At 46.4% G+C, this 21,399-nt stretch overlaps 1 protein-coding gene across 2 annotated transcripts in view; it reads left to right on the top strand.

The window, feature by feature from the left end:
• Positions 1-13,132: 13,132 nt before the first annotated feature.
• Nrg1 (neuregulin 1) overlaps positions 13,133-21,399 on the top strand; it is a 969,466-nt gene continuing 961,199 nt past the window's right edge. For both annotated transcript variants that reach the window (XM_048330590.1, XM_048330593.1), the window contains exons 1-2: positions 13,133-13,627; positions 13,718-14,012. In XM_048330590.1, the coding sequence (XP_048186547.1) occupies positions 13,133-13,627; positions 13,718-14,012 (790 nt within the window). The remainder of the gene's footprint in view (positions 13,628-13,717; positions 14,013-21,399) is intronic.

Raw genomic sequence — 21,399 nt, 5'->3', positions numbered from 1 at the left:
TTTTACTATTTTGACTGAGTTTTCACAGAAACATGCATGGTAGCACCTTTAAGCTTCACCCAGCCTGAACTTCAGCTGTTATTCAAGGTCTTTCTCCCTATTTTGAACCCTTATTTTGAACTACCTTTGCCATTCACTTTTCTATTTTCCATCTACCTTCTGCTTCCTCATCATGCCTGAAAACAGACACAAATTCACACACACACACACACACACACACACACACACACGCAGACAATAACAGCACCAACAAAAATAATAGAAATTACACCTTCTCCCTAAAAAACTGCCATTAATTGATGCAAATAGACAGGGAAGACAGGACTGCTCTGCTCTTAGAGATACTGATGACTCAGTCTAAACAAACAGTTTGCTAATAATGAGGGCACAGCAGAGAATTGCTGTTTTCAGTTTTATGACCAGGTCTTTAATAAGTGTCTCACAGATTGTTATGGACAAGCACTTTCAAATAGTCAGATATGTGTAATAATGGAATGAGCATCTCCAGTAAGTAGTGAACTTCCAGCAGTAAAGCCATTCAAGTGAACCTTATTGGGTCAGCACGAAGGCCATTTTGAAAAAGCACTGATCCTATACTGGATTAGAAGAAGGATGGCCACAAGGCATCATTTCTCCAGTTTCCATCTTACAAACATTGCAGGTATTTGCACGTATACTAAGTTAATTCAGTCCTCACAAGTATCCCATGAAGTTGAAGAAGAACATTCATTTAACAAATAAGGAAAGCGGCTCAGAAAAAGTCCTATGTGTTCTTAGAGTTATAGGGCTTATAAACAACAGAACTGAAATTTGATCCCAGCCCATTGCCTCTTCTTAACTTTTATGTCTATTGCTCATCATAAATATTCAAGGACTCTTCATTTCTGTGTTAGCTGGGAGGAAAGGTTTATTTTGGTGGGTAATTTCTGAGGCTTCAGTCTGTTATCACTGGCTTGATCGAATCTGGACCCAGAAGGGGCAGAACACCATGATAATACAGACATGTGTGGTCCAGGCTATTCTCACAATGCATAAGAAGGAAGAAAGAGGGGGGGAGGGGCCAAGGACAAGATACACCATACCCAAGGACCTGCCCTCTCCCACCCATTAACTTTGTAACACTTCATATCCAAATCATAACACTATATAAGAACTATTGGGTTACGGGAGTAAACCTGCTTGAGACTAACAGATCTTCTTTCTATCCTTGCTGCAAAGTCCTGAGAGGTCATGACTTATAGGGAAAAAAATTCAGAAAGTCCTCTTGTTTCGATTCTCTTCCTTTCTCTCCCACCTGAGCTGAACTATGTGAAATCTACAGGATTTCATCCCATTCCACGTGTACAACTTGGTGCCATGGACTCTGAGTTCTTTCAAGGCAGGAATCCTTCATATGTTTATTTCCTCCGTATGCCACGTAGTACTAGCTGCTAAAAATATTTTAATTATCTTTACATAGTTGTACAAAGGAGTTGCCATTCACCAAAGTAGTTTATGAATACAGTGCATCTTGATTAATGTCACCTTTTTCAACATTTTCTGGCTTTTTATTTTTAAGAATATGATGAAACAAATGGATGTATGGAGGCAATGGCTGGGCAGATGGAGCTATGGAGCTAATCAGAGCCAGTTACTCATGGAATTCATAGCAGCTCTCAGTCCCCATAAGGCAGCTGCTCTTCCTAATGTTCTAGCTATTCTTCAGTAAAGAGAGACATTCTGTCACCTTGGGTCTCCTGAGTCGCCTCTGTGGGTCTGCGTTTGCCCAGCTTGTTGTTAACGCACTTTGTTGAAATCATCCGGGAGCCTGGATCTGCTCTAAGGTTGGCTGCTGTGCATGCAAAGCTTCTTTGGAGAATATACATCTAGGACTCCAGGACCTGCAGTCTAGTTGTTCCATGATTTATGGCTAGAAGTGTGCCCTCCTGCAAGCTTGTGGTCAATGATGATGAAGTAGATCACAGGGCCTCTGTGGATTTCCTATTGCCCTTTCAACGGCCACTGATGAGAAACATTTCATCAGGCATCAAGTGCTAGTGGAAATCCTCTTCAGATTACCACAGCACTATGGGCTTGTGCTTCAGTCTTCTAAATTAAGAAAATTAGTCTTATATAGTCACCTGCATTTTAATATTTTTATGCTGATATTGGGGCTTGACATCAACTCAGACCCTGGGCACTGTTCTTTAGCTTTTTGGCTCAAGGCTGGTGCGCTACCACTTGAGCCACAGGTCCACGTCTGGCTTTGTTTGGTGGTTAAGTGGAGATAATAGTCTCAACAGACTTTCCTCCCTGGGCTGTCTTCTGACTACAATCCTCAAATCTCAGCCTCCTGAGTAGCTAAGATTATAGGTGTGTGCTCTCAGCTCCAAGTTCCTGCATAATTTTGTTGTTTCCCTGCTTGTGTAGGTTAAAAAGATGGCAACTCCCCTTCCCAACAGGGGTCGGGGGACGGCCGGCAGTGCAAGCCCCACCCAAGGCGCCTGGACCTCGTGGACCTTTACAACTAAAATCACAGGCACTGGGGGGAAATACCAGCACAGCAGGGACACCTGGGCCTGATCACGCCCCCACCTGTGCAGCGGAGGCACATTCTGAGGGTGCTAACCCACACCTGGACAGTTGATCCCACTGGGCCCCACACATACCGCCCCCCACAGCGGACTCGCGGGAGGGCGCAAGCACAACCCAACAACCCGGGGCTCGCTCTAGAAGGTGTACCCCACTCAGGTGGATGGGGCCACAGCGGCAGTGCCCGTGGTAGTGGGCGCACAGTGCACAGGTGGGCGGGGCCCCCCGCGACAGCGCCCGCTCTGGTAGGCGTACCCCGATTAGGTGGGTGGGGCCACAACAGTAGCGCCCGCTCTGGTAGGCGCGCCTGCACAGGAGGGCAGAGCTCTCCATCGGCCCATGCCCACTCAGTTTGGCGCATTTCACACAAGTGGGTGGGCCGTACCCCAACAACACTGGCCCTGGAGTGGTCCACACAGGAAGGCCAACTGCCTGAGAGGTGAGCTCCTCTGACCAAGATACAGAGTGGAAAAAAGAACCAAAGAAGAGATAAGCCTCCATGCCACGCTGAATCAGCGACCAGCAAACCCCCACCAGGGGCACGCTAGGGTCAGCACAGCACAGCGGCAGGACACTGTCCCTCAGAGAAAGACACAGAACCTACTGGCCCCCAAGTGCAGGGAGAGAGACCACCTCAGCAACAACCGAGAAGGTCACGCTCACCCATTGGGAAGCAAGGTCCAATAGCCAAACCCAAACCCAGAGCCAGGACACCAGGACACAAGGCTCCCACTGACGGACCAGCACAAAACCAAACCAGGGAAGCCACCCACAGATCTCCAGATGCGAAAATCACAAAGAAATATAACACAGTTCATCAAAGGGCAAGCCAACTCGCCAGCTCCAAAAAGCAGCACGACTGAAGAGGAGATGGAGAATAAAAAAGCAAATGAGGCCATGTTAACAGAAATGATGGAAAGCGACAGAAACGAAATCAGAAAACAATTCCAGGAGTTTAGAGTGGAAGTCTTGAAGGACATCCAGGAAGCCAAGAAAGAAATGGAAGCAAAAATGGATACAATGCAAACCTCTGTTAAAGAAGACCTTAACATCCTGAGAAGTGAAATGCATGAAAAAATAGATTTAAAATACAACTCTTTAAAGGAAGAAATTTCCACGATCAGAGCTGATCTGACAACCATAAATAGCTCCCTGACATCCATAAACTCCGCAATTGAATCCACAGCACAAAGAATTGACCATATGGAATCCAGAATCTCTCTCTTGGACGATGAAGCAGCCGACAATAACCAGAAAATTACCACACTCCAAGAAACGGTGAAGCTTCAGGGCAGACTAATCCAGGAACTAATGGACAAAGACAAGAGATATAATCTGCGCATAATTGGAATAGAAGAAGGAGCTGAATACCAGATCATAGGGCTTCATCATATTTTCAATAAAGTTATTGCAGAAAACTTCCCCAATCTCACAAGGGACCCCAACCAGGTAACCGAAGCCTATAGGACACCTGGCAGGACAGACCCCAGAAAAGCCACCCCAAGGCACATAATATTCAAGACTTCAGATCTCAAGAATAAAGAGCAAATTCTAAATGCAGCCAAAACGAAGAAAGAAATTTTCTACAATGGGAAGAGGATCCGAATAACAGCAGACCTCTCCACACAAACCTACCAAGCACGAAGTGAGTGGAAGAACACCATCCAAGTTCTACAGGCCAACAATATGCAAGCTAGGATTAAATATCCAGCGAAAATGGAGTTCACATTCGAAGGGAAAACCAGATCTTTCCATAGCAAAGAGGATCTAAAGGAGTATGTGAATAAAAAACCAGCCCTACAGCGAATTCTAAGAGGGAATTCCCAAGCAACAGAGATCGAACAGGACACACATACAGAAACAGAAACAGAAAGAGCAGCTCACTAAAGACAAGGAAAAAAAAAAAGAGGAAAAAACAGCCCAACAAGAAAATGGAAGGAGAAAGAACACTCTTATCCTTGATCTCTTTGAACATAAATGGTATAAACTCTCCGATAAAGAGGAGCAGACTGGCAGAATGGATCCGCAAACAAAAAGTTGGCATCTGTTGTCTACAAGAGACCCACCTTACAGCAAGGGACAAAAACAGGCTCCGAATGAAAGGATGGAGCAAGATCTTCCAAGCAAACGCACTTACCAAAACGGCAGGTGTAGCCATCCTGATCTCAGACAAGCTGGACTTTTCATTAAAATCAACTCAAAAAGACAAAGAAGGACACTACATTTTAATACAAGGAAAAAATCCAGAATCAAGACATCACGGTGATAAATGTATACTCACCGAACAAAAGAGGCCCTACATATGTCAAGCAAATTCTCACAGAACTACAGAGCAAGATAGACCCAAACACAATCATAGTGGGTGACTTTAATACCCCACTCTCCCCAAGAGACAGATATAACACTCAGAGGATCAGCAAGGGAGCTGAGGACCTAAGTAACACCATATCCCAAATGGATCTGATAGATCTATACAGAATCTTCCACCCTACAGAGACCCAATACACCTTCTTCTCAGCAGCACATGGATCATACTCCAAAATAGACCACGTCATAGCCCACACAAAGAACCTCAGCAAATACAAACGTATTGACGTCATCCCATGTATTATATCTGATCACAGTGGATTAAAGGTAACCCTCAATAACAACGATTACCACAGAGGCTATACACATTCTTGGAGGCTAAACCCCACACTGTTATCCAACACATGGGCCACAGACCAAATTAAAGATGAAATCAATGAATTCATAAGCCACAATGACAATGAAAATACATCACAAAGAAACCTATGGGACACAGCTAAGGCAGTACTGAGGGGCAAGATCATTGCCCTCAGCACCCACATTAAAAGAATGGAAGCAGAGCAGGTGAATATCCTCACGATGAAACTAAAACAACTGGAGAAACAAGAAATGACAGAATCTAAAACGACTAGGAGGAGAGAGATCACAAAGATTAAAGAAGAGATAAATCTGATTGAAAATAGAAAGACCATTCAACAAATAAATAAGACTAAAAGCTGGTTCTTTGAGAAAATAAATAAAATTGACAGACCCCTCGCAAGACTTACAAAAAAAAGAAGAGAAGAGATTCATATATGTAAAATCAGGGACTCCACCGGAAAAATTACAAGTACACATGATATTCAAACAATCATAAGGAGCTATTTCCAGAACCTCTAAAAAACAATAATTTTACAGAAATGGATCAATTCTTAGAGAAGTATAAACTGCCCAAACTGAACCAAGAAGAAATAAATCAACTAAATAAACCAATAACTTACAGTGAGATACAGGAGGTAATCAAGAACCTCCCAACAAAGAAAAGCCCAGGCCCAGATGGATTCACCAACGAATTCTACAAAACCTTTAGTGATGAGCTAAAACCAATACTCCTCAAACTCTTCTGCAAAATAGAAACAGAGGGAGAAATCCCAAACTCATTCTATGAAGCTAATATCATACTCATTCCCAAACCAGGCAAAGACCCAACAAAAAAAGAGAACTACAGGCCAATATCACTAATGAACACAGAAGCAAAGCTCCTCAATAAAATATTAGCTAACAGGATCCAGAAACTGATCAATAAAATTATACATCATGACCAAGTAGGCTTCATCCCACAGTCACAAGGATGGTTCAACATCCGTAAATCAATCAATGTAATTCACCACATAAACAGAACTAAAATCAAGAATCACATTGTTATCTCAGTCAATGCCCAAAAAGCCTTTGACAAAATACAACATTCATACTTATTAAAAGCTTTGGAGAGAATAGGAATCGATGGAACATTCCTCAAAACAATAACAGCCATATACAACAGACCAACTGCTAATACCATATTAAATGGAGAGAAACTTAAATCATTCCCTCTAAACTCAGGAACAAGACAAGGATGCCCACTCTCCCCACTTCTTTTCAACATAGTGCTGGAATCCCTAGCCATAGCAATAAGACAAGAGGAGGACATCAAAGGGATCCACATCGGCAAGGAAGAAGTCAAGTTATCCCTGTTCGCAAAAGACATGATCTTATATCTGAAGGACCCAAAAAACTCAGTCCCCAAACTCCTAATAAACCTAATAAACCATTTTGGCAAAGTAGCAGGATACAAAATCAATCCACAAAAGTCAGCAGCTTTTCTGTACACCAGCAATTATACAAACAGAAAAGGAAATTATGGAAACAATTCCATTTACAGTAGCCAAAAAAAGAATAAAGTACCTCGGGATCAACTTAACCAAGGACGTGATGGACCTATTTAATGAAAACTATAAAAATCTAATAAGGGAAATCAAAGAAGACACAAGGAGATGGAAAGACCTCCCATGCTCATGGGTAGGCAAAATCAATATAGTGAAAATGGCCATATTGGCCAAATTGTTATACAAATTCAATGCAATCCCTATCAAAATCCCAGTCACATTCTTCACTGAAATAGAAAGCAATCCATAAATTCATATGGAACAGCAAAAGACCTAGAATAGCCAAAGCAATTCTAGGCAAAAAAAGCAGTGCAGGAGGTATCACAATACCAGACTTCAAGCTCTACTACAGGGCCATCATAACAAAAAGAGCCTGGTATTGATATAAAAACAGATCGGAAGACCAATGGAATAGAATTGAAGATCCAGAAATAAAACCACACTCTTACAGTCAGCTGATATTCGACAAAGGAGCTAAAGACATACAATGGAATAAACATAGCCTATTCAACTACTGGTGCTGGGAGAACTGGGCAGCCATATGCAGAAAACTCAAAGTAGACCCAAGCCTATCACCATGCACTAAGATCAACTCAAAATGGATCAAGGACCTCAATATCAGACCTCAATCCTTGAAACTACTGAAGGACAGAGTAGGAAAGACGCTAGAACTTATAGGCACAGGAAGGAACTTCCTGAATATAGTCCCAGGGGCACAACAAATAGGGGAGAGACTCGACAAATGGGACTACTACAAATTAAAAAGTTTCTGCACAGCTAAGGTCATAGCCACCAAAACAGAAAGACAGCCAACCATATGGGAAAGGATCTTTACCAGCACAGCAACAGACAAAGGCCTAATATCTGTCATCTACAGAGAACTCAAAAAACTAAGCCCCTCCAAGCCCAATAAACCAATTAGGAAATGGGCAAAAGAGCTAAAGAAAGACTTCACAAGAGAAGAAATAAAAATGGCAAAGAAACATATGAGGAAATGTTCAACATCCCGGGTAGTAAAGGAAATGCTAATAATAAAAACAACCCTGAGATACCACCTCACTCCAGTTAGAATGGCCTATACCCTGAACTCAGGCAACAACAAATGCTGGAGGGGGTGCGGGGAAAGAGGAACCCTTCTCCATTGTTGGTGGGAGTGCAAATTAATACAACCACTTTGGAGAACAGTATGGAGGTTTCTCAAAAAGCTCAATATAGACCTACCCTATGACCCAGCCATACCACTCCTAGGCATCTATCCTAAACAGCAAGTCCCAAAATATCAAAAAGACATTTGTACTTCCATGTTTATCGCGGCACAATTCACAATAGCCAAAATATGGAAACAACCCAGATGCCCCTCCAAAGACGAATGGATCCAAAAAAAATGGTACCTATACACAATGGAATACTACATAGTGATTAGGAATGGTGAAATATTGTTATTCGCAGGGAAATGGTCAGAACTTGAACAAATAATGTTGAGCGAGACAAGCCTAGAACACAGAAAACAAAGGGGCATGATCTCCCTGATATATGACTGTTAACAAAGGGAGATGGAGAGACAGTAGAGACCAGGTCTGTGAAACCAAAAACTGCTTGTCAAATGGTATTTCCCACAGGTTTGGGGCAGCGACCCAACAGTATGTAACTAAAACTAAACAACTACTCAACATAAAAAGGTCAAAAATGGACCTCTCAGCAGAATACAATAGCTCAAAAGCTATGTATGTACGTTCATATAAGTCTACTGTCGACATATTGTCTAATATCGACATTACATTTAAAGCCCTAGGCGAATTTTCTTGGGCTTGGCCATGTGGCTACTGTATATGTTCTTGATAAATTGTATATTGTATATATGTCTACCTGACCTAGAGAAGGGAAAGAAAAACAGGGCGTAAGATATCACAAGAAATGTACACACTGCCCTACTATATAACTGTACCCTTTTTGCACAAAAAATTTTTGTCAAAAAAAATTGTGTTCAATTAATAAATTAAATTAATAAAAATATTAAAAAAAACACCAAAAAAAGATGGCAACTGCTTTGATTCCCTCTTTTCCTTTTATTTCTAACTTTTTTTTGACCCCAGAAGCCAGCTAATCTCCAAGGAAGCTCATACTTTTACTATGGTTTGGAGGTCACCCATGCTTTATGAACTGCAATATATATGTATATATATATATATATATACACAGACAACATAAATACACATATACACATATGTACATACATACATATATGTTAAACTATATGTTAAGTAGCATCATCTCCCTAACAAACAAGGAAGTAAACCTACACTGCCTTATTAATATTAAGATGGGAAAATCATGATGGAAGGAATACTTAGTGTTCAAATAAAATGCCTACATTTATCTACATGTTTTCAGGTATTATGCAATAGATATTGAAGATCATAAATGTCGTGTTTTGGACGGTGGTTTTCAAGGTGCAGTCTCTCCACCAGCACTATAGCACTATCTCAGGGAATTTGTTAGACGCGCATACTTTTAGCTCCTTACTGAAGGCCCGTGGACAATGTATTTAGATGCACACTTGATTCTGATGTTGAACACTTGGTTTTACAGTGTTTCCAAGAATAAGCTCCCTTCACCCTCTTCGAAAATGCTGAGACCGTCTGGGGCTGCAGCTCCGAGGTACGCGGTACTTGTCCAAAATGCATGAGGTCCTGTGTTCCATCCTCCGAATCATAAACGTGAACAAATAAAACAATGATATTGCTAAAGTAAGGAGCTCATTTTCTGAGCAGCATTTCATTACAGTGAATAATTATTCATACATTTTTCTCAAATATGTGGTAATTATAGTAGATCCAAAGGACAAAAATGGGTAATATCTCTTCCTAGAGGTACCTGGCAATGAAGCCTCTCTTACAAGAACTGAAATAAAATACTTGTGCAAACTATTCTAAGAAGGTGTGCCTTTGCACCAAAAATACTCATACAAATTATCCCTTAATAACTTAGCAGAGAGGAGTAGGGGAGGATGTGGGAGGAAAGTGCCTTTTCAGAGAATCAGCTTACGTTTGATCATAGATAAAATGATAAAATGCTTAGTAAAATACTAAGAGGGGCTATCTATGCATGTAATGGCTCCTCAAGGCAGCGCTCTAATGTTTTACTGTTGTTTTTATTGCCTGGAATTTCATCTCTCTGTGACAGTGTTGGGGTGGTGTGTGGTAAGCACATTACCACATCAGTCATGATTAATTAGCTGACATTTATTGAGTGCTTAATACGCACCTATAACTGAGTTAAGATGGGAAGCGCGCACGCATGGTCTCGGCTTCCTAACGAGCTTACAACTTATTTAAAGAGATTGCAGGAAATCTTCTGAAACTTTTGAGTTCAAGAAAGCAACAGGGGGCTGGGGATATGGCCTAGTGGCAAGAGCGCTTGCCTCCTGCACATGAAGCTCTCGGTTCGATTCCCCAGCACCACATATATAGAAAACGGCCAGCAGGGGCGCTGTGGCTCAGGTGGCAGAGTGCTAGCCTTGAGTGGGAAGAAGCCAGGGACAGTGCTCAGGCCCTGAGTCCAAGCCCAGGACTGGCCAAAAAAAAAAAGAAAGCAACAGGATCCACAGTGAGGAGGCATCATACTGACAGCGAGTGCAGACGGAAAGCCTTAGGGGTGTGGTGGCCTCCAGGGTTTCAAAGGCAGGTACAGTGGTGCATAGCTGTAATCTCAGCACTTGGGAGTCTGAGGCGGGGACACCAGGAATTCAAGGCAAATCTGGGTTACATAGTAATATCCTTTCTTAAAAATGCTTCATGGGTCAAGGAGTTCTGAAAGGATGCCTAAATTGGTGGTGGGCTGATAATTTGCATACATGGTCTGGGTTCCGCTTTCTGTATCTCTGCCCACCTTGCCTTTTTTTTTTTTTTTCAACCCTCCCAGGAAGAACTGAGTTCATTGCTCTACCCTTGGAAACTGACATGGCCTTATAAATGTGATCTTAATGGGAGGAGATGCTAATTCTGACCCTGGGCCCTTTTTTTTTGTTTCAGACCACTTTCTTGGAACACTTTAAAGCTACTTCAAACAAGTCCAGGTTGAGCTCGCTGAAGGACGGGACTACCTCCTTGATGAGGTGAGTTGTCTCAGCTCAGGGCATTGAGGGCAGTGAGCCCCAACCCCCAGCAGAGGCTCCGGGCTGAGCGCACTCCTAATTGCCAACCATCACAAGCTAAATGAACAGAAACAACCAGATGTTGGAGTGGTTTGTTACACAGTGAGAGATAATTGTTAAAAGTCCTGGAAGGTGGAGAGGAAGGGAAAAAGTGATCTAGGCTACAGTTGCTTCAAAAAATGTCAAGATTTATAAATATATGAGGTCAAGTCAAAGAAAAATAGAGACACTAGTTGGATTGGATGTCAGATTTTTCAATAAATTGCTGAGAGTACCAGGGTTCAAGAGAACACAAATTGAAGGCCAGTGCGACACTACTTTGCTCCTATGTGGGTTATTTTTCTCCTAGCAAGCCATCCATCAGAGCCTAAGAGGTAGGGATCCCCACATGTGGGAAATGTCAGTGAGTACCCAGATTCTGCCCTTCCACACCAGATGGTGTGAGAATGAAACACTCTTTTCCTACCAACTAGAGGGTGCCAAGAACAAAAGTCTTTAGGGTTTATAATACCCTTACTTTTACATAAATTAGGAAATCTCATGTCATACCTTCAAGAAACAATTATGTGTCCAATTCCAGAGTAAAGATGTGAAAAAGTTGGGGTGATTTAAAAAAAAAAGTTTGCTATTCAGTATAGATCTCTTGTCCATTGGACAATTTTAACTCATCTTTATAAGGTCCTGGAATATGCTTTTCACCCCGAAGGAGCAGGAAAATATCTGCCTTGAAACACTTATTAAATGTGTTTCCTTTCTCTTGAATGGTATGGCTCTCGAAGACTATCTCTGGTTGTGATGGATTCTTTTATTTATTATTTTTTTAACCCCTTAAATTTGGCAGAACCGGTTGGAAGCGGGAGGCCACACCTGGAGTGGAATTAGGGTGTGCTATTCAGGTGGCATCAAATTCAACTTGCAGTGAGATGCCCGAGATCTTTTTATCCCTAAGCCAGAAGAACTTCTTTCCTTTTTATTTTTATTTTTTTAAATTTCCTTTAAACCCACGTTAGTTGACAAAGTGCCTCAAACTTGATACAAAATAAGCCCCACAGAGCAAGTATGTTACTCAAACGACTTCTACCGGGGGTGCCGCTCCTGTCCTGAAATCCTGATGAGCCCTGTGTGTGTGTGGGGGGGGGGGGGGGGGGGAGTGCGCGCGCGTGCGCACGGGCGCCTCGGGAAGAAGAAGGCGTGTTATAAAGTTATTTTAATTGCTGCGTGTCTTTTATGAACATGTTGCTCCTTCGGGCTGTCAAGCAGCCGGTTAGTTAGTTCACCGGAAAACTTTTCCGCGCCTCGGCCCCCTCGGGCCCCGCGTCCTCCCCCGACGTCTGCCTCCTCACCGGGCGACTGGGCAGCCAGCGCCCGCTCACAGGTCCCCCGCCGGCGGGGCTCGAGCGCGGCCGCGCCGCCCCCCCCCCCACCCGGGCCCATCGCCGCCCCCCCCCCCCCCGGGCCCCGCAGCCGCCTCGCCGGGCGTCGGTCCTCGCATTGCAGCACTCGGGGGAGGGGGGGACGGGGAGCCCCGCGAGGACCCGCGGGCGGTGGGGGGGGGTGGGATCCGTGGGCATGGGGCCGGGAGGCGCGGGGCGCGCTCGCCGCGCAGGTAAACAGGCGGGCCCCGCGCAGGGCGCTGCCGCCGCGGCCGCCCCGCGAGCGATGCCCAGGCGCGCCACCCCGCCTCCAGGGCGCTCTCTCTCCCGCGCGCCCTCGCCCCGCCGCCCGCCCGCCCGCCCGCCCGCAGCCCCGGCCGCCGCCGCCGCAGCGCCGCGCACAAAGGACGGCTCCCCGCCGCGCGGCTCCGCCACCGCCTCGGCTCCTCCGGTGACGGCGGCCCCGACAGCGGGGCCCGGGCGCGGGGACCGCTCACCCCGGGCCGGGCCGGCGGGGCGCGGGCGCGCTCGGCGCTTCCTCCCGGCTTCTTCTGCTTTCTGCCTCGGCTGGGATTTGATCTCCGTGGTTCCACCCATCGCGTCCCCCTCCTCCTCCTCCTCCTCCTCCTCCTCGCCTCCTCCCGTCAACAACTCTCCGGCGGCCCCCTCCCCCCAATAAATAAATAAAAGGGGGAGGGTGAGGGGGAGGAGGAGGCGCGCTGGGGAGGGGGGGGGGTGTGCGGGGAAAAAGGGAGGCAGCGCGGCCGAGCGAGGAGGCAGAGTCCGAACCGACAGCCGCGGAGCCCGCACGCGCCCCGGCCACCATGCGATGGCGACGCGCCCCGCGCCGCTCCGGGAGCGCCGGCCCCGGGTCCCCGCGCGCGGGCCCCGCAGCCCGCTCGCCCCCGGCGCTGCCCCCGCCGCCGCCGCCGCCGCTGCTGCTGCTGCTGCTGCTGCTGGGGAGCGCGGGCCTGGCGGCGGCGGCGGCGGCGGGCGGCCAAGCGGCTCCCGCGGGGGCCTCGCGGTGCTCCGCGTCCCCGCCCAGCGCGGGCTCGGTGCAGGAGCTGGCCCGGCGCGCCGCGGTGGTGATCGAGGGGAAGGTGCACCCGCCGCGGCGGCAGCAGGGGGCACTCGACAGGAAGGCGGCGGCGGCGGCGGCGGCGGCGGGAGAGGCAGGGGCGTGGGGCGGAGAGCGCCCGGCGCCGGCCGCCGGCCCCGGGGCGCGGGGATCGCCCGCCCAGGACCCGCTCCCCACCGCCCACGGGACAGCGCCCGCCGAGCCCGCGCCCAGCGCCGGCGGCCCCGGTGAGGAGACCCCGGCGGCGGCGGCTGAGGCGGCTGAGGAGGCGGCGGCGGCGGTGGAGGCGCAGGAGGAGGAGGAGGAGGAGGAGGAGGAGGAGGAGGAGGAGGGGGCGCCCTATCTGGTGAAGGTGCACCAGGTGTGGGCGGCGAAAGCCGGGGGCTTGAAGAAGGACGCGCTGCTCACCGTGCGCCTGGGGGCCCGGGGCCGCCCCGCCGTCGCCGCCTGCGGGCGCCTCAAGGAGGACGGCAGGTACATCTTCTTCATGGAGCCCCTGGCCAACACCACCACCACCACCAGCAGCAGCAGCCCGGCGCCCGCCGCCTTCCGCGCCTCCTTCCCCCCGCTCGAGACCGGCCGGAGCCTCAAGAAGGAGGTCAGCCGCGTGCTGTGCAAGCGGTGCGGTAAGTTCTCCGTGGCCGGGGGGGCGCGCGCGGGGCTGGGGCGCGCGGGGGCGACCCGGGGCTCCACACGGCCGCCCGGGCCGGAGCGCGCTCCTCGGGGGCAGGTGGCGGGTGGAGCGACCCCCCCCCGCCCCCGTCACACCCACCCACCCCCCCACCCCCCCGAGGGCCTCCCCTCGCGCCCCGCTCCGCCTCTCCAGGCGGCCGGCGAGAGCCCCAAGTTTGGATCTGGTTTGGGGCCGCGGGAAACTTTGGAGCCCTCGGGGCTCGGGTTCCCGCGGCGGCGGCCGCCGCGCCGGCTTCGCGCGGGTGCGGGGTTGAACTTGGCCGCGGTGTCCGAGCTGCTCGCGGGGGGTGGGGGGGGGCGGTGGGCTGCGCCCTGCAAGGCGGGGAGGCTTCCCTGGCGAGCCCCGGGCGTGGTGGGGAGCGGCCGCCGGGGATGCGCCCAGCCCTCAGCCCGGAGAGATGCCGCCGGAGAAGTGGCGGAGTTTTTGGGGGTTCCCCACGCTGTCTAACCGAGAGGCGCTACCTGTATCCTGTGCACACGCGCATGGGAGAACTAGCGAGCGCATTTTCTTTCTTTCTTTCTTTCTTTTTTTTTTTTTTTTGCAAAATCATCTTGAGACTTTGTTGTGTTCACAATGTTTTGGTTTCAAGAATGTTTTGGCTCGCCAGTGAATCAGAACAGATGAACGTAAACTGCAGAGCTTTGCATGCAGCCCCTCAAGAACTCCAGAAGAGATGCTCTTCCCCCCACCCCAGACCCTTTTCCTGAAACGTCTTCTTCCCAGGTCTGCATTGCATGATCGTGAACTGATAATCCAGTTTAATTTCTGAGGTAGCATTGTGTTTACGCCATTCACAACATAATTTCCAGGATCCGAAGATCTGTATCATGTCCTGATTACCACACAATCACCAGCACACAGCAGCCTTTCCTCTCAATCTGTAAATTCACAGGGTTACACATTGCAGATTCTAACATGCAGAATAGCCCTTTCCCCCTTGGATTTGCGTGTGTCTGTCTAGTGGATGGTTAGATGAATTGATTTTTCACAAAATTCAGCATCGTACTGTACTCAGTCTGCCTGGGATGCAAAGTGTGGTAGTTCTCTAAGATTTGAATTTGGGGATGGCCGGTTATTGGAATGTCGGGTTGCTGTTTTTGACGTCGGTGTCCTGCAGCGGATTAATAGCTAATGATTTGGTTCTGATGACAGGAGAGAGCATTTTCACCCACCATTCCCTTACGTTATCCATGTACTTGGTGCACCAGACACAGACCTGTTAAGGTTGCACCACGCTGTGGACAGAGGCTGAAGGAAGCTGAGTGACGTTGGGATTCCCTAAGACTGGCTGATAGATGTCACTGTGAAACCTGGGAAATGCTCTGCTGGGAGCTGTCTGCCCAGGGAACCCGAAAGCTCCACACCGTTGTACTGCAGCTTATGTGACTCAGTTAAAGACTATCAAACCAACCCCTTAGGCCATGCCAGAGTCCAGATTTCACATATTTTATCATCCATAATTCAGGAAGGGTTTTGACTCCACCATTTGAGGTCTGAATCACTTCTATAGAGGGTGGAAAGTTAATATAAAAGCCTGCAGCTCACATTGGGGGTGCATCACTCCATTAGCAAGGGAGTCGTGTCGTTGTACTAGAAACAAACGTCAGACCTCAGGGGTAAAGTTCTGGCGAGCATGTAGAGGATGCTTGGACATGGAAAAATCTATGTCGCCTGTTTTTGGAGCTAGTTTTAGCCCTTTTGTTTGCCAAAGGAAATACACAATTGTAAATCGATGCATTTTAAAGTACAGTTTTTTTTTTAATGAATTGGAACCCTCTCTGCAAATAATTGATTCGATTAAGAAATCATGAAGTTGCTACACTGGGCTTGTGTACTCATCCGGGGTATTTGGTGAGTTTAGTGTTATGTAATGTAAAGCGGGCTATCAATCACTTGACACCTCAACGAATGGCTTAGCTAAGTACTATGCTAAAACATGCTACAAGTTCCTCTTGCCCCTTTACCCATCTTTACCCATCTATTAGAGGAAAAATGGATGTTACTGTATAAGCTATTCTCTACATTGTAAACTCCGTGAATCCCTACTCGGAATACCTAATGTAAAAAGATGTGAAGGATGGCTCTTTGACAACTTGGGAATTCACCTGGTTGTGTGGTCTCAGTGAATGGTGTCATTCAGAACCTACCAGGTAACAGAATGCAGACCATTGGGAAACACAGAGAGGAGAGCCGAGAGGGGGGAGAGAGCACAAGCGGGCACACCCCGGTTTGCCCCAGGCGAGCTGCTGTTGTGTGTGTCTCTAGTTGGATTTGGAAAGGATGGTGGAGCAAAAGGTCTTTACCGAAGGGGTTGAAGCTGCCCTCAGGGTGCAACAATTGTGTGCAGGCTTGACATACTTCGAGATGAAGTCATTTTGTGACTTACCCAGAGGAACGGTTTCTCCATCTCACGCTCTCTGCTGCAATGCCATTCACAAGTTGCTTACTAGTATAGAATCTATACCTGAAACAGATTAGCCTTTGGGTTGCCCTCATAGAAAAACCTCTGACAACCCCCTCCCTACCATCTCATGAAACTTCTGGAGTAATGTCTGTATATAAAAGCCTTTGAAAAGTAGACCTTTTGAAGCCAAAAGTATAGATGTGTTTTCAGAAGACAAGATGGAATTTTATAGCTTTTTAATAGTTGAAGGGTGAATAAATTATACTTCCATTACATTTGTTTAAACTCTTCTCGGCCTTTGCTTGTTCTTTTGCTCATTGAACAACCCAAGAAAGATTCTTAAGTTTATGTAAGCATACACCTAGAGGGAAAAATACTTTGCTCTTCAATTAAAGTTCTGTTATTTAGACAAGTCATGGTTTGGTGCATCACACTTTTATTCGTCAAAGCATTGTGGTAGTACTAGGCAGAAACTGACTACAAAAAAGGAGCAAGAAATATAGATGTTGAATTGAGCCCAAAGTGAGCAAGGCCAGATTGGTGTATAAATTATCTTCTTACAAGCCAGTGTAAATATGCTGCATATCATTTGCTATCAGAATGAAGATGGATATATATCCATATAGATATATGTATATCTATATGGATCTACATAGATCTATATATTGGGTCTAGCAAGAATTTATAATAAATGGCACTTGGTCTTCCTAAAGAGTGAAGTTTGTTGACCTTATAGTGTTACCAATATGAAAAAAAAAATTGCAGCAGGGATTTGTTAGTGTTGAAGAAAATTATTCTTAATAAAAGCCATACTAAAGAAGCAGCAGTAGGAACAATTATAGCTTCATTGCCTGTATTTCATGAATACACATGTAGATTTAATTTCCTAGGTGTTTGTGACTGCTTGCTTTAAGTTGTGTTAATCTTGCTTGTCAAAAAAAACTAAACTGGATTTAACTTCCTATGTCAAGGAAAGTAACTACATATGTATTTATTGATGGTTACCTTAAAAAAACAAAACCGTTAGGTCATTTGGGAAAAGAACTCTTTAGGACAAAAATATTTTTAGAAGTGAATTTAAATATTTAAGCTAGACTATTTTACAAGCACTAGGGGATAATTCTCATCAGTCGTGGGAGATCTATAAATCCTCTGAATCTAGGGAAAGTTTTACTGTATGTCTTAATGCATTAGCTAAGATTGGAGGCTTAAATAACCCTGAGGATCAAAACAATAAGCTCTGCTTCCCCTGGCCTGTGTATTTATAGCAAATGAGAGCAAAAAACGTGATTGGGCGGGTTATTGCCCTTGTCAAATATAATCTATTCATTGTTCAGGAAATCTCCCTTGCTTCAATACTCATTTTCTTCCTGTTATTTTTTTCTTAATTGTAAACACAACATATTTTAAAACCTATTTTTACATTTCAGCAACAATTTATTAACTGCCAAATGCCCAGAGACCTTCAAAGGAGGCCCTACTTGTAGTACTTAGCAATTCTTAGGTTGTCATGGTTTGTTTTTCATAGACTTAAATGATATGGGGGGGGAAAAACCCTTTCTTTAGATAGCTCTTACAGAATGGGTATTTGAATTAGCCTTATATAAATGAATGATAATAAAAATAACAAGTCTGCAATTAAGGTTCCTACTGAGTCAAGAAGTGTGTTATAAAAATGTATGTCATGACTTAGTCCACGTTTTCGTAGGGAAGCAAAAACTAATTTCTAATTTTCCTATCTCTAAAAGAAATAGGCATCGTGGAGAGTTTTTAGCCCAAATACAAATGCTGTAACTTTGTGCATGTGTATAGTATGCTGTACTCTTAAATGATCATGAAGTTAAAATACAATTAAAGCAACATGATGAAAGAACATAACCCTTAGCTAGTGCACCCCCTCCCCGTCCCCGACACCATCCACTTCCTAATGCTTGGACAGCTGCTTAGTGATGAGTCTTGTTTAAGTGTAACATTGGATTAGTTGAGATTATGTAGAGTTCCGATGGGTGTCACTAAGCTTCTCTTGATTGCTCCTGTTGAGAGGGTGTGTTTCATGTTGCCTAAACAGTTCAAGGCTGCAACGAACTTTGGCAAACCTGCTGCCAAGGCTTCTTCTCTTAATTTCCATCCCCAAATGATCATCTGTACAGGTTGAAGGAGATAAAAGAAAACAGTGAAGTTCAGAGCTAAAAATGGGTTGATTAGTCCCTGCTTGGCACAGATCCAACTGTTAGGATCTCTCCTTCAATGTTGCTTAGCCTTGCAGACAGCCTAGAGAGAGAGATGTAAGTGGTAATTTACATTATTTTTGATCTTCCTTAAGAGAACTAGGAAATTTTCCCCTATGGGAAATAGTTTCCTAGGAAACAGATTCCTAACCTTGATTCACCCCTTTTGGATCTAGTAAAATTTATACCTGATGTTGCATAATATCTAAAGTAAAAATAAATAGAAGAAATGCATCCACAGCTTGGATGGCCTGTGGGCAACTGTCCTGGTACTCAGAGGGTCCTGACACAAGCTTTCTGTGTGTGTTCCCTGTATCTTCACTTCCCTTACAAAAACCTTGCAAGGGAAGCCTAAGGTAAACAATGGGGCACGGATGGATCTTATTTGGTGCGTACAGGCTTGCTATTCTTTATCATATTGACTATCCTTCTTTGATGTCTTGGAATTCAGCTGCGTAGGTCCACATATGTTGGAAAACAGAGGTCTGAGATCACAAAGGTACAAATACAAATGGTCTTTCAGTGCCTGATTGGCTCCTTGTCCATTCTGTGAGGACACAGAAGGCAAGCCACATTGCATCTCTAGTTCAGAGCCTTTCCCCCAAAGCCCAAGGCTCTGCCTTTGGATGCCTGCCCTGGAGTGCTGGGAACTGTAAGCAGACAGCTCAGAGTGGTGCAGATTCTAGAGCTGTTGGCTAGATTTAGGAGGTCATGATGGGCTGAGAGAATCTAGAAGTGGAAATGGTGTTTTTTTCTTCCTTGGCTCTGCTGCACCAGAATATGTGAACCAAACAGAGCCCAGCGCATGGGGACAGCATGAGTCTTGGTTGTGGGTAAATTCAAGATTCTAAGGGGGTAGAGTGGGGATGCTAAAAGATCGGAAGCCCAATTTACTTTGCTACATTTATTTAGGAAGCGCTCAGAAGCATGTTGTCCTAAATGGAAATTGCCCCTAATCTGGAAGTTACCATTAAGGCAAAGGAAGATAAAGAACAAAAGAGTCAGAGAAAACTAGGTGATGAGAACCACTGTTCGTTGAGTTTGTTTACTTTTTTGCCTCTTTGAGAGATTATAGTTTGAGTTTTATGTGTAAATATAATACCCACTGATGATTCATTGATAAATCACTGGAGCACTCTAGGTGGTTATACAGGTGGCAATCACTGATCTAGGCTCAATTTAGAAAGAAAAATTACCCTTCTGATTCCTCTTTAGGGAACTAATTTGGTGAGACAGGAAGGCTGGAAGTAGCATATCCAGCCCTCTGAGACACCCTCACCTTCTCTTACCAGCCAAGACCCACAGTCTGCATTGACTTGGGGCCTTTGGAAAATGGTTATAGAATTTCCCCCAATTTCTTTCTCCTAAAAAGAACTCTGAACAGATTTCTGGACAGTATTTATTCTAAGGAGTCTCCAGCCCAGTGTGGTAAATGCTTGCAGGAACATAGCAATTTTGAATAGTCAGGAAATCCCTACCACTGCGTTGAACAGATCTACTCCCAAGTCTTCTCAGCTCATCTTGGGGACTTGACCTCGGAGCTCCTAAATGCTACATTTTCCCTCTGTTGCCTAGTGTCTCAATCTCAGCACCAGGAGCTCTGCTCCATGTTGACAGGAAGGTGGAAAGGCACTGCTTGTATCCGTAAAAGCTATACATATTTTAGATGAGTTAGTTCTTGCTTCCTTTTCTTTCTTTCACTGAAAAATATGTCAGTTCTGGATTCCACAGCAGCCAGAACAGCATGCAGCCTTTGGGCTCTGGAGAGTGAAGGTCGGTCCTTTTCCCTGGGTGTCCGAGGGTCTCCTCACTGGAGAGCCAGGGACCCCTGGGACAGAAAGCGGTGGCCCTCCACTCAGGAGGCAATGGATGGCTGTGTGTGTGTGTGTCCTATAGAATTTGCCATTCGATTTTGCCCCTGGGAGGAGATTCTGGCAGTTCGAACACCGTGATGACTGCCAGGACAGAGCGGTTTGGCTCGGAGCCCCTGTGCTCATCGTCCTGTCCTGGCATGCCGGGGGCATGGCGCTGTGCCAATGCTCAGGCTCTTCCTGCAGCACGAGATGCCCCTGGGGTCCATGCAGCTTCCCCTCCTGTCTTCCTCTGAAATGCCAACCCTCCCCTCCCCTCCCCTCCTTTTTCTACTCTTCTCCCCTCCCTCTCCCCCTCTCCTTCACTCCCTTCACCTCCCTTCACTCTCCTCTTCACCTCTCTTCTCCCCTCTTCTCTCCCTGCTCCTCCTCCCTCCCCTCCCCTACTCTTACTCCCCCTTTCTCTCTTTCCCTAGCCCATCCTTATTCCTCCCCTACTTCTCCTCTCTTCTTCTATTTCTCCCCCTTCCTTCCTTCCTTCCTTCCTTCCTTCCTTCCTTCCTTCCTTCCTTCCTTCCTTCCTTCCTTCCTTCCTTCCCTCCCTCCCTCCCTCCCTCCCTCCCTCCCTCCCTCCCTCCCTCCCTCCCTCCCTCCCTCCCTCCCTCCCTCCCTCCCTCCCTCCTTCCCTCCCGAGTTCTCATTTCGTAGGCCAGGCTGGCCTGGATCTATAATCCTCCAGCCTCAGCCTCCAGCTTGCTGGGATTATAGGCAGGTACCATACTCCAGGTGAAGCTTTTCTTTCATTACAGTGAGGATTTTATTGAAAAACTCTAGTATTTGAAATATACTTTTATCCTGGCAAGGAGTCATTTTTAA

The sequence above is a fragment of the Perognathus longimembris genome, chromosome 21, assembly GCF_023159225.1.
Source record: "Perognathus longimembris pacificus isolate PPM17 chromosome 21, ASM2315922v1, whole genome shotgun sequence".
Taxonomy (NCBI): domain Eukaryota; kingdom Metazoa; phylum Chordata; class Mammalia; order Rodentia; family Heteromyidae; genus Perognathus; species Perognathus longimembris.
The sequence above is the reverse complement of the archived record's forward strand: the minus strand, read 5'-3'. Positions and strand labels throughout refer to the sequence as shown.